This window comes from Eleutherodactylus coqui, chromosome 5 (assembly GCF_035609145.1).
Source record: "Eleutherodactylus coqui strain aEleCoq1 chromosome 5, aEleCoq1.hap1, whole genome shotgun sequence".
Taxonomy (NCBI): domain Eukaryota; kingdom Metazoa; phylum Chordata; class Amphibia; order Anura; family Eleutherodactylidae; genus Eleutherodactylus; species Eleutherodactylus coqui.
The window spans coordinates 241,923,204-241,936,304 of record NC_089841.1 but is presented as its reverse complement, the minus strand read 5'-3'; the positions used below and the strand labels follow the sequence as shown (position 1 = coordinate 241,936,304).

Below are 13,101 nucleotides of genomic sequence, written 5' to 3'. Positions count from 1 at the left end.
AAGTCACTGGAGGAATAGTTTAACCCCTTAATGATGACTGTGTAGTCTTTTTATGACAACCATTCAGAGTAGAGCTTCTGTTGTTCTTGTTGCTATCCCAATGCCTTGGCTGTTATTAACAGCTTTAAGCGTCTGATAAGAGACCAATATTGTTGCTTACCAGTTGTTTAAACCCCTTAGATTCTGCAACATCTATTGGATTCCCAAGGTCTGCCCATTTGACCCTGTAGCATGATGGCAGGGTACCAATGCTTTATCACGGTAGCTGGATGGAGATAATGCATAAGCATTTGTCTATTAGGCCGTGCCAGAGGCATATTCTAACAGTTTGTCGTAATATTGTTCTGAAATTTTTTTACAAAGCATTACTAATGTAGCTTCAATGGCCCTAAGAGGACGAAAAAGTGCAAACAAAAGAATTAAAAAGTTTAAAGATTTAAACTTCTTCCCCATCTGAAAAAAACAAGGAAAAAAGTTTTAATACTTTTACTTTTAGTAAAAACATATTTGTCATGCTCATACCTTCACAGAATGAAAATGTTATTTTTAATGCACTCTAAATGACAAAAAAATGCAAAAATAAAAAATTAGCAGAACAGCAAAAATATTCTTATTCTGCAAAAGTATTAAAAAGGTAAAAAATCCTAAACTTATTTGGCATTACTGTTTTCATTCCAGACCATAGACTAAAGTTAAGTTCTTGTTTTAACCGCACAGTAAGCTGCAAACAAAAAAAGTGCCAGAAGGGATTTGGTATTCTCCACTCCAATAATACAAGTTCATCAACAGGCAATCTGGACCTGAGATCAAGAGTCAGATTACACTTGGTAGGAATGCAATGCAAGGAATGGAAAAGATCTGGAAAAGCAAGGCTATTAGCATTACAACAAAAACCAGACTGGCCAATGCAGTCGTCTTTCCCATAACGACCTATGGTTGCAAAAGTTGGACGCTCAGGAAGACAGACAGAAGAAAAAATTGATGCGTTTGAACTCTGGTGCTGCAGGAGAATGCTACGGATACCTTGGACTGCCATGACAATGAACAAGATATTGTTAGATCACGTCAGACCGAAAATATCACTAGAGGATAACATCAGCAAACAGCGGCTCTTTTTTTGGACATGTGATGAGTGCTAACTCACTGGAAACAGTACTGATGCTTGGCAAGGTCAGTGGGAAGAGAAGATCAGGACGACAAAGAACAAGATGGCGAGATACAATCAAAGCCACCACGACCATGGCAATCGCTGAACTGAAAGAAACGGTGAAAGACAGGAATGCATGGAGAACATTGATCCATAGAGTGACCGAGGGTCGGATGTGACTGAATGGATAATCACCATGAATCAATAAATGATATGAACTCCAAAGCGATGCAATAGAAAGCTAGAACTAGTTTCACAAAAAACAAGCCCTTACATATCTATAGCAACAACTAAGTACCGTATATACCGGCGTATAAGACGACTTTCGAACCCCGAAAAATCTGCTCTGAAGTCGGGGGTCGTCTTATATGCCGGTAATACAAAAAAAAAGTGTCAAAAAAAAAAATCAGTACTCACCTCCCACGGCATTCTGTCGCGCTCTGGCAGGCTGTCGCTCCCTCCTGGTCCCCGGCAGAGCATTGCTTTCTGAATGCGGGGCTTGAAATCCCCGCCTCCAGAAAGCTAATACACATGCAGTCAGCCAGTTACAGCCATTCAATGACATCATTGAATGGCTGTGATTGGCTGAAGGCGCACGTGTGTTAGCAATCACACCCATTCAATGATGTCATTGAATAGTGTGATTGGCTGAAGCCACGTGTGTTTTAGCCAATCACAGCCATTCAATGATGCCATTGAATGGCTGTAACTGGCTGACGGCGTGTGTATTAGCTTTCTGGAGGTGGGGATTTCAAGCCCCGCATTCAGAAAGCAATGCTGCGCCGGGGACGAGGAGGGAGCGACAGCCTGCAGCTGCGCCGCAGAACGCCGTGGGAGGTGAGTAATGATTTTTTTTTTCTCCACTGTATTACCGGCGTATAAGGTGAAAGTTGGGGGGTCGTCTTATACGCCCCGTCGCCTTATACGCCGGTATATACGGTAAAGATGTTATGGCTCTTGAAATGTGACAATGAAAAAGCACAAGAAAACTGCTTGGCCTTGTGCGGGAACTAAGAATTAAATGGATTCTCAGAAAACCCCTTTCAAAACTAATTTTCCTAAATACAGTTTTTCGTAGACCGGACACTCAATTTCTTAATATTCCCACAAGAAATTAGGCAATATTGGAATTTCAAAGCACTTTATTTTTGTGGTTGACGACTCATATTTGAGGCAAAAAAGACAATAAATGTAGCCTACAACTAACAAGTACAATGCGTATCAATGCCTAAAGCATGGCTTGGAATTGCACATAATTTAAGAGGTGAAGTAAAATGGACATACAGCAGTGCACAAAGTAAATGGGAAGAACTAGTGCCAAAGATGTAATAAAATATAAGTGTAAATACTGTCCAACAGTCACAAGAGGCCGGCAAATAAACAGGAATATATATTTTTTATTAAAAGTGTTTTTATGTTATTTTCTATCTGCTCTCGCTGTTTCTGTAAGTGAATCGTACAAGATTGTACCATTTAATGTATATGCACGGCATTTTTGATAAAATGATTAATGATGACGATTTGCATTTAGTAGTATAAAATATTGGAGCTTCATATTTAATACCTATTTAATATTTGTTTTCAGATATTTATTGGTGAAATAGCAACTTACTTTATAAAGTCTACAAGAGACAACCTGATTCTTCAAGAAAAGATGATTCTGACCGGAGAATGCTGTTACTTGAACCCCCTAATCCGACGAATCATTCGATTTATAGGTAAAGTGAATTTACATAATATCGTTATTTTGTCCTTATTTTAAGACTACCGGTAAATTAGGGCATTTGATTGATAATGAATTAAAGGGTTATTTCTATCTTGGGCAATCATGGCCAAGATGTCAATATCCCTCTATATACAGTGTCCTGGTGTGCGGAAACAGCCAATTGGGGTGTGCAACACTGCTTCTGTGACTAAGGTGAATGGGAGGTACAGAAATAGTGCAGAACGGTGAGCTGTGCCGTTCCCGTAACTTGGGAGCTCTAACTCCAATTTACTTCTATGGGAATTCTGAAATCAACTTAGAAATGTAGACTCCCCTATTTCCATACTCCCAACCTGCCCCACTACTGCATTCCTCTGGGACCAGAAGAGTTGGTTTTTGAGATAGGTGTAGGTCCCAGAAGTTCTCTCAGAGTTTTATGACATACTCTATAGATATAAAAGCTCAATAGAATACCCCTTTAAGGCTGGACGAATGAACACAATCACCTTTTCTCACTGGTCCTTACATGTGCCGATTAGGCTACTAGAAAAAGTGACCTTTGTATCCATACACTGCCTGTTTCTGAATACATGTGTATACTTTAGTGTGTCATGTAAGCAACTTTTCTTCTTCAGAGGGGCTCATAGAGGAGCAATGAAGCTGTTTTAATGCAATCTGAGACTACAATTGTGTACAATTTGACCACCTGTAAAACTGTTCTAACAACTTCATTATTAGAGATGAGCAAGCACCAAAATGCTCGGGTGCTCGTTACTCGGGACGAAAAATTCGCGATGCTCGAGGGTTCGTTTCGAGTAACGAACCCCATTGAAGTCAATGGGCGACTCGAGCATTTTTATATTTCGCCGATGCTCGCTAAGGTTTTGATTTGTGAAAATCTGGGCAATTCAAGAAAGTGATGGGAACGACACAGCAACGGATAGGGCAGGCGAGGGGCTACATGTTGGGCTGCATCTCAAGTTCCCAGGTCCCACTATTAAGCCACAATAGCGGCAAGAGTGGCCCACCCCTCCCAACAATTTTTACTTCTGAAAAGCCCTCATTAGCAATGCATACCTTAGCTAAGCACCACACTACCTCCAACAAAGCACAATCACTGCCTGCATGACACTCCGCTGCCACTTCTCCTGGGTTACATGCTGCCCACCCACTCCCCCCCCCCGCACGACCCAGTGTCCACAGCGCACACCAAATTGTTCCTGCGCAGCCTTCAGCTGCCCTCATGCCACACCACCCTCATGTCTATTTATAAGTGCGTCTGCCATGAGGAGGAACCGCAGGCACACACTGCAGAGGGTTGGCACGGATAGGCAGCGACCCTCTTTAAAAGGGGCGGGGCGATAGCCCACAATGCTGTACAGAAGCAATGAGAAATATAATCCTGTGCCACCGCCATCAGGAGCTGCACACATGGGCATAGCAAAGGGGAACCTATGTGCCACACACTATTCATTCTGTCAAGATGTCTGCATGCCCCAGTCAGACCGGGTTTTTTTTATAAATAGTCACAGGCAGGTACAACTCCGCAATGGGAATTCCGTGTGCACCCACAGCATGGGTGGCTCCCTGGAACCCACCAGCTGTACATAAATGTATCCCATTGCAGTGCCCTGGACAGCAGAGCTAACGTCAGATTAAATGCAGGTGGGCTTTGGCCCACACTGCATGCCCCAACCTGACCGGGGTTTTTAATTCATAGACACAGGCAGGTACAACTCCCTATTGTGAAGTCCGTGTGGACCGACAGCATGGGTGACTCCCTGGAACCCTCCGGCGGTACATAAATATATCCTATTGCAGTGCCCAGCACAGCTGAGGTAATGTCATGTTTAATGCAGGTGGGCTTCGGCCCACACTGCATGCCCCAGTCAGACTGGGGTTCTTTAGAAGTGGACACATGCAGTTACAACTCCGTGTGGACCGACAGCATGGGTGGCTCCCTGGAACCCACCGGCGGTACATAAATATATCCCATTGCAGTGCCCAGCGCAGCTGAGGTAATGTCAGGTTTAATGCAGGTGGGCAAAAAATTAATTGGATTACACTGTAGGCAAGGGCCCCAAAAAATGGCTGTACCAACAGTACTAATGTACCTCAGAAAAATTGCCCATGCCCAACCAAGAGGGCAGGTGAAACCCATTAATCGCTTTGGTTAATGTGGCTTAAATGGTAACTAGGCCTGGCGGCAGCCCAGTTAAAATAAAAATTGGTTCAGGTGCAAGTTTCAACGCTTTAATGAGCATTGAAACGTATAGAAAATTGTTTACAAAAATTATATGACTGAGCCTTGTAGGCCTAAGAAAAATTGCCCGTTCGGCGTGATTACGTGAGGTTTCAGGAGGAGGAGCAGGAGGAGGAGGATGAATATAATACACAGATTGATGAAGCTAAAAGGTCCCCATTTTTTATGGTGATAGAGAACGATTCTTCCATCCGCGGGTGCAGCCTACGTATTGTTTAGGTACCGCTGCTGTCCGCTGGTGGAGAAGAGAAGTCTGGGGAAATCCAAGCTTTGCTCATCTTGATGAGTGTAAGCTTGTCGGCACTGTCGGTTGACAGGCGGGTACGCTTATCCGTGATGATTCCCCCAGCCGCACTAAACACCCTCTCTGACAAGACGCTAGCCGCAGGACAAGCAAGCACCTCCAGGGCATACAGCGCGAGTTCAGGCCACGTGTCCAGCTTCGACACCCAGTAGTTGTAGGGGGCAGAGGCGTCACGGAGGACGGTCGTGCGATCGGCTACGTACTCCCTCACCATCCTTTTACAGTGCTCCCGCCGACTCAGCCTTGACTGGGGAGCGGTCACACAGTCTTGCTGGGGAGCCAGAAAGCTGTCAAAGGCCTTAGAGAGTGTTCCCTTGCCTGTGCTGTACATGCTGCCTGATCTCTGCGCCTCCCCTGCTACCTGGCCCTCGGAACTGCGCCTTCTGCCACTAGCGCTGTCGGATGGGAATTTTACCATCAACTTGTCCGCCAGGGTCCTGTGGTATAGCATCACTCTCGAACCCCTTTCCTCTTCGGGTATGAGAGTGGAAAGGTTCTCCTTATACCGTGGGTCGAGCAGTGTGTACACCCAGTAATCCGTAGTGGCCAGAATGCATGTAACGCGAGGGTCACGAAAAAGGCATCTTAACATGAAGTCAGCCATGTGTGCCAGGGTACCTGTACGCAACACATGGCTGTCCTCACTAGGAAGATCACTTTCAGGATCCTCCTCCTCAGGCCATACACGCTGAAAGGATGACAGGCAAGCAGCATGGGTACCCTCAGCAGTTGGCCAAGCTGTCTCTTCCCCCTCCTCCTCATGCTCCTCCACCTCCTCCTCCTCCTCCTCAACGCGCTGAGATATAGACAGGAGGGTGCTCTGACTATCCAGCGACATACTGTCTTCCCCCGCCTCCATTTCCGTGCGCAAAGCGTCTGCCTTTATGCTTTGCAGGGAACTTCTCAAGAGGCATAGCAGAGGAATGGTGACGCTAATGATTGCAGCATCGCCGCTCACCATCTGGGTAGACTCCTCAAAGTTTCCAAGGACCTGGCAGATGTCTGCCAACCAGGCCCACTCTTCTGTAAAGAATTGAGGAGGCTGACTCCCACTACGCCGCCCATGTTGGAGTTGGTATTCCACTATAGCTCTACGCTGCTCATAGAGCCTGGCCAACATGTGGAGCGTAGAGTTCCACCGTGTGGGCACATCGCACAGCAGTCGGTGCACTGGCAGATTAAACCGATGTTGCAGGGTGGCAGCGTTCCGTGTGGGACTTGCAGAAATGTGCGCTGACCCGGCGCACCTTTCCGAGCAGGTCTGACAAGCGTGGGTAGCTTTTCAGAAAGCGCTGAACCACCAAATTAAAGACATGGGCCAGGCATGGCACGTGCGTGAGGCTGCCGAGCTGCAGAGCCGCCACCAGGTTACGGCTGTTGTCACACACGACCATGCCCGGTTGGAGGCTCAGCGGCGCAAGCCAGCGGTCGGTCTGCTCTGTCAGACCCTGTAGCAGTTCGTGGGCCGTGTGCCTCTTCTCTCCTAAGCTGAGTAGTTTCAGCACGGCCTGCTGACGCTTGCCCACCGCTGTGCTGCCACGCCGCGCGACACAGACTGCTGGCGACGTGCTGCTGCTGACACATCTTGATTGCGAGACAGAGGTTGCATAGGAGGAGGAGGAGGAGGAGGGTGGTTTAGTGGAGGAAGCATACACCACCGCAGATACCAGCACCGAGCTGGGGCCCGCAATTCTGGGGGTGGGTAGGACGTGAGCGGTCCCAGGCTCTGACTCGGTCCCAGCCTCCACTAAATTCACCCAATGTGCCATCAAGAAGATATAGTGGCCCTGCCCGCCTGTGCTTGTCCACGTGTCCGTTGTTAAGTGGACCTTGGCAGTAACCGCGTTGGTGAGGGCGCGTACAATGTTGTGGGAGATGTGGTCGTGCAGGGCTGGGACGGCACATCGGGAAAAGTAGTGGCGACTGGGAACCGAGTAGCGCGGGGCCGCGGCCCCCATCATGCTTTTGAAAGCCTCCGTTTCCACAAGCCTATACGGCAGGATCTCCAGGCTGATCAATTTGGCTATGTGCACAATTAACGCTTGAGCGTGCGGGTGCGTGGCGGCGTACTTGCGCTTGCGCTCAAACACTTGCGCTAGCGACGTCTGGACGCTGCGCTGAGAGACATTTGTGGATGGGGCCGAGGACAGCGGAGGTGAGGGTGTGGGTGCAGGCCAGGAGACGGTAGTGCCTGTGTCCTGAGAGGGGTGTTGGATCTCAGTGGCAGGTTGGGGCACAGGGGGAGAGGCAGTGGTGCAAACCGGAGGCGCTGAACGGCCTTTGTCCCACCTTGTGGGGTGCTTGGCCATCATATGTCTGCGCATGCTGGTGGTGGTGAGGCTGGTGGTGGTGGCTCCCCGGCTGATCTTGGCGCGACAAAGGTTGCACACCACTGTTCGTCGGTCGTCTGCACTCTCAGTGAAAAACTGCCAGACCTTTGAGCACCTCGGCCTCTGCAGGGTGGCATGGCGCGAGGGGGCGCTTTGGGAAACAGTTGGTGGATTATTCGGTCTGGCCCTGCCTCTACCCCTGGCCACCGCACTGCCTCTTCCAACCTACCCTGCTGCTGCACTTGCCTCCCCCTCTGAAGACCTGTCCTCAGTAGGCTTAGCAAACCAGGTGGGGTCAGTCACCTCATCGTCCTGCTGCTCTTCCTCTGAATCCTCTGTGCGCTCCTCCCTCGGACTTACTGCAATTACTACTACCTGAGTGATAGACAACTGTGTCTCATCGTCGTCGTCCTCCTCACCCACTGAAAGCTCTTGAGACAGTTGCCGGAAGTCCCCAGCCTCATCCCCCGGACCCCGGAAACTTTCCAAAGGTTGGGCATCGGTCACGACAAACTCCTCCGGTGGGATAGGAACCATTGCTGCCCATTCTGGGCAGGGGCCCGAGAACAGTTCCTGGGAGTCTGCCTGCTCCACAGAATGTGTCATTGTAATGGAGTGAGGAGGCTGGGAGGAAGGAGGAGCAGCAGCCAGAGGATTCAGAGTTGCAGCAGTGGACGGCGTAGAACTCTGGATGGTCGATAGATTGCTGGATGCACTTTCTGCCATCCACGACAGGACCTGCTCACACTGCTCATTTTCTAATAAAGGTCTACCGTGTGGACCCATTAATTGTGAGATGAATGTGGGGATGCCAGAAACGTGCCTCTCTCCTAATCCCGCAGCAGTCGGCTGCGATACACCTGGATCAGGAGCTCAGCCTGTGCCCACACCCTGACTTGGGCCTCCGCGTCCTCGCCCGCATCCACGTCCTCTAGGCCTACCCCTACCCCTCAGCACGGTGTATTACCAGTAGTGCAGAAACAGAACGCTGTAATTAAATGTGCCGCTTATTGGCCTGTGGTTGGAGGCTGACTTCGCTTACGGAACGCACAGCAGAGCCAGGAAAGAATTTTGCGCAAGCCTATATTGAGACGTAGGTGCGTATGACTGAGCTAGTGGAATTCACAGCGCAGAAGCAGTCAAGTGTCCAAAGGCCACTAGTAGGCCTTAAGTGTTTTGCTTCTATTTTTTTAAAGGCTGAGCTGAGACAGCAGACAGATACTGTAGGCAGCGTATATATGTATACTGTTTCCCTCTGGACGGGATGACGGCGGTGATGTAACGGGCAACGCAGAGCCAGGAAACACTTTTGCGCAAGCCTGCTGTAACACTTAGCTGCGTATTAATTAGGACTACTACCCCCAGCAGAGACGCAGTACACTCAAGGCGGTCACAGGCAGCCCAAAGATAGTATTTTTCCCAAATTTTTTTGAAAAAGCCCACTGCCTATATAGACAGTATATCTCTTTCACCTTTCCCACTGTCCCTGCCTCACCACTACTGGCCCTATACTATGTAAAGTGACTGCAGACTGAGGACGCAATGCTCTGCACAGCCGATATACAAAAAAAAAAGTGCAACACTGCTAAAAGCAGCCTCAACAGTACTGCACACGGTCAGATGTGGCCCTAAGAAGGACCGTTCGGGTTCTTGGAGCCTAATATAACTCCTAACACTCTCCCTATAGCAGCAGCAGCATCAGCAGCACTTTCCCTGATCTCTGTCAGAACGCATCTGTGGCGAGCTGCGGGAGGGGCCGATTTTAATACTCGGGTGACACCTGATCTCCCCAGCCACTCACTGCAGGGGGGTGGTATAGGGCTTGAACGTCGCAGGGGGAAGTTGTAATGCCTTCCCTGTCTTTCTATTGGCCAGAAAAGCGCGCTAACGTCTCAGAGATGAAAGTGAAAGTAACCCGAACATCGCGTGGTGCTCGCCTCGAGTAACGAGCATCTCGAACACGCTAATACTCGAACGAGTATCAAGCTCGGACGAGTACGTTCGCTCATCTCTATTCATTATATCAATTTACAGCATCATGCATTGTACTTACATTATCAGGGCTAGCATAATGGGGGTTGGGTGGGGTAAACTGGGAAATCCATGTTCAGTTTCCTGCTACTGACCACAGAAGCTAGCTGAAAGGAGCTTTGTGAGAGGGGCATAGAGAGTAGTCTGTGTGAAGGAGGATCAGTCTGTCAAGGGGTGGGCAGCACAATATGTGGCTTTATCTGTATAAGGGTGCGTTCACACGAGCGTAGGTGTATTTACGTTCGCACGAGCGCAGCGTATAATCGCCGGAAAGAACGTTTTTCGCCGATCACGACCAGAGCTAGAAAGCGTATTTTCGTTTGTTCCTACTTTTCAAACGGTCTTTTCAGCCATCGAATATGCGTTGGCGCGTATTTCGGTCGCATATGTTCCGTTTTTTTCGGGTTGCCGTTTTTACGCGCCGTAAAATCGCCCGTGCGAACGAATACATTGGAAACCAATGCCTCAGATGGTCACGTTTATACGATTGGGCGCAAAAACGCGCCGTTTATGCGCTCGTATGAACGCACCCTGAGACTGGTATTTTGAGGGGACTATCTATCTGACACTTTTGTTTTCAGGCACGCTATCTACGTGGCATCATTTGTTTGAAGGATAATTATAGTCATGGCAGCATCTGAAGTCCACTATTAGGAGGCACTGTGTTGGTACAGTATTAGGGGAAAATGGAACAGCAACAGGAAAAGAAGTAGGAGTTGCAGCAGAATCTGGAGTTTGTACAAGTTGGAAAAAAGAATGGTAGGATTTTAGAAAACTGAGGAGCGAAGGATATCTGGCCAGCAAACTCTGCAGTCAACTCAAGTCTGTAATAAATCTTCATGGTGGTCTGGGCTAGATGGAAAAGACAGAAAAGGTGAACAACTAGAATCGGGGAAAAAAACAACACCTGTGAATCACACGATTGAATGGCACTGTATTCACTTATACAGTCTGTGGATTGCCTGCGAAGAACTGGTATCTACCAGTCTGCGATCCAGGAGAAAATAGTGAAACTATTAAAAAAATGATCAGGTGCTTGTAGGGTAGGTGCAGGCAGGTGTTGAATAGAAAGGACTTACTGTTGTAGGAGGTCTCACTCCTGGAGACCTCCCAAAGGAATTCCTAAGAAGAATACTTGTCTTAATGGTTCAGTATAAAAGATTTTTAATACTCCCAAAGACAAGGTAAAGAAGTAGATAAGGTTTGTGACCCGTTTCGGAGCTTCTGCTGCTCCTTTATCAAGCAAATCTGATTGCCTGTCACTTCCCTGCAGTGCAGCTTCCTATCTGATACTTATCAGGCACTATACTGACTCTGAGCTTTTCTTACTTTCCTTAAAAGAACTTGTGATGTTTTGAGCGCTCCTGCAGTATAATATAATGCTACAGCATTACCTTATACCATGATCTGACAGGCATACTATCAAGCTATGCCTTGGGCATTCTATCAAGCTATGCATGGCAACTCGCAATCTTATCGCAGGGGGCAGTGCGGGACCCCTGAACATCGGTCAGAGCATTCAAATGCCGCTGTCAGAATTGATGGTGGCATTTAAAGGGTTAAAAGCTCAGATGAGTGTCGCGGCTTATCGGAGCTGTTGTCAGCTGTAAGAAACAACTCAGGCCCTCGTTGTATGGAGCAAGATCACTGAACGTCCTTCATACATACTCCGAAGCTGAAGGACTTAACTGTACACCCTGTAGCATTTAGGGGTTAAAATAGAGTCTAAATGCCATCCACCATCAATAATCTGCCAGTATGTATCACAGAAGCCATTGCATTAGTCAGTCATGATGCTCTACAATGTGAAAGGCAGGAACTTGACTACAGGCTCGATGTGTATCAAGTGACAACGGGGACCACATTGAACGCTTCTGATGTGGAAAATATTTTTGATGTTGCGCAAGAAAACTTTTTGAGTGTCTGTTTCCATTTATATTAAATTTATGTATTTTTATGACATTAAATGGGCGTCTAAGGGTTTCAAATCAGGAAGATCATTTGGAATAACCCTGTACAGGAAAATAGCTGCCACAATATACCTTCAGACTTTTGAATTAGAGGCGGGACGTATGAGATTCATTTAACCCCTTCCACATGAAAACTTGTCCTAGTAGTTATAGAAATAACTAATAATAGTTTTATATTTACTCTAAACTAGTGATTGAGACGCTCTTGATGTGTCCTCTCTCTAGACAGAATCCCGTTGACTGAGTACGGGGCGTTCTGGTGAAAATAAACCCCTGATGAAAACGCAGCGTATATTAGCTTTTCAGCAGATTAGCCATTCTAATGCAATGATATTCACTTCTTAAGAATGCAATTAACCAAACAGCTCAACCATCACAGTGATTGAACAAAACAATTGAACCAGGAGCATCTTATTCAATATCCAATTATATGTCATTATATTTCATCTTCGCGCGCATGAACAATGCTTTTACTATAATTATATGGAATAGCACATTTCCAGAGGAAAATTAATTCATCAAACGATCATTGGTAGACAGTACAGTAAATCTGTGATTTACAAAGTAGCATCTTAGTCTTTCTGTATAAAGAAATATAAATTTACTATATATACATGGAATTACTCCAGAAAATATAATTATTAGCCTTACAACTAAGGTCTTTTTCACACAAGCTTATATCAGCTGCCATTTTCACGGCCGGACGATATATGCTACATTCTCATGCATTGGATTCCAATGCATCAGATCACATAGGTGTACACTCACGGTGTAAAAGGGCCTGGCCGGCAGATATAGAGCCAGGTGCATTTACGCCTGGCAGGAATACGTTGGCTGCTGCATAGACTCCTATGGGAGCCAATGACAGCATCCGAAGAAGGGAGGTGGAAGGGAGTTTAGCAACGTGACTGCTAAACTCTCTCCCCCTTCTCTACTCCTCTCTCCTCCCCACTGGCTGTTTACAATGGGATGGGGCAAGAAGGGGTGAAGCTAAGCTCCGCCCCATCTCTCCTATTGCTGGCTGCAAACAAAAGGCAGGGAGGGGTGGGATCTTAGCTACGCCCCCATCCCACCCCTTCCCATTGCAAACAGCCGGAGGGGAGGAGAGACACCAAGGAAGAGGTAAAGCACTGTGGCCTCAGAGTATATGCATCGGGTCATCTGAACGGGTGCACAAACATTACATTTGTGTGCCCGTTCATGCGTTTTTATGTCGCCGGCGGGCAAACGTAAAAATGCTGACGCCTGTGTGAATAAGCCCTTAGGCTCCATTCACATCAGCATTGTGTAGCAGTTTTTAATGATCGATTATAAAATGAAAGCAAACTGAAGAGCAACGGATGCATAACGG

At 47.4% G+C, this 13,101-nt stretch overlaps 1 protein-coding gene across 1 annotated transcript in view; it reads left to right on the top strand.

Annotated features, from left to right (window-relative positions):
• The window catches only part of PLPPR1 (phospholipid phosphatase related 1), a 220,534-nt gene that overhangs the window by 171,753 nt on the left and 35,680 nt on the right, over positions 1-13,101 (top strand). Inside the window, exon 4 of the mRNA XM_066602016.1 lies at positions 2,733-2,865. Coding sequence (XP_066458113.1) covers positions 2,733-2,865 — 133 coding nt within the window. The remainder of the gene's footprint in view (positions 1-2,732; positions 2,866-13,101) is intronic.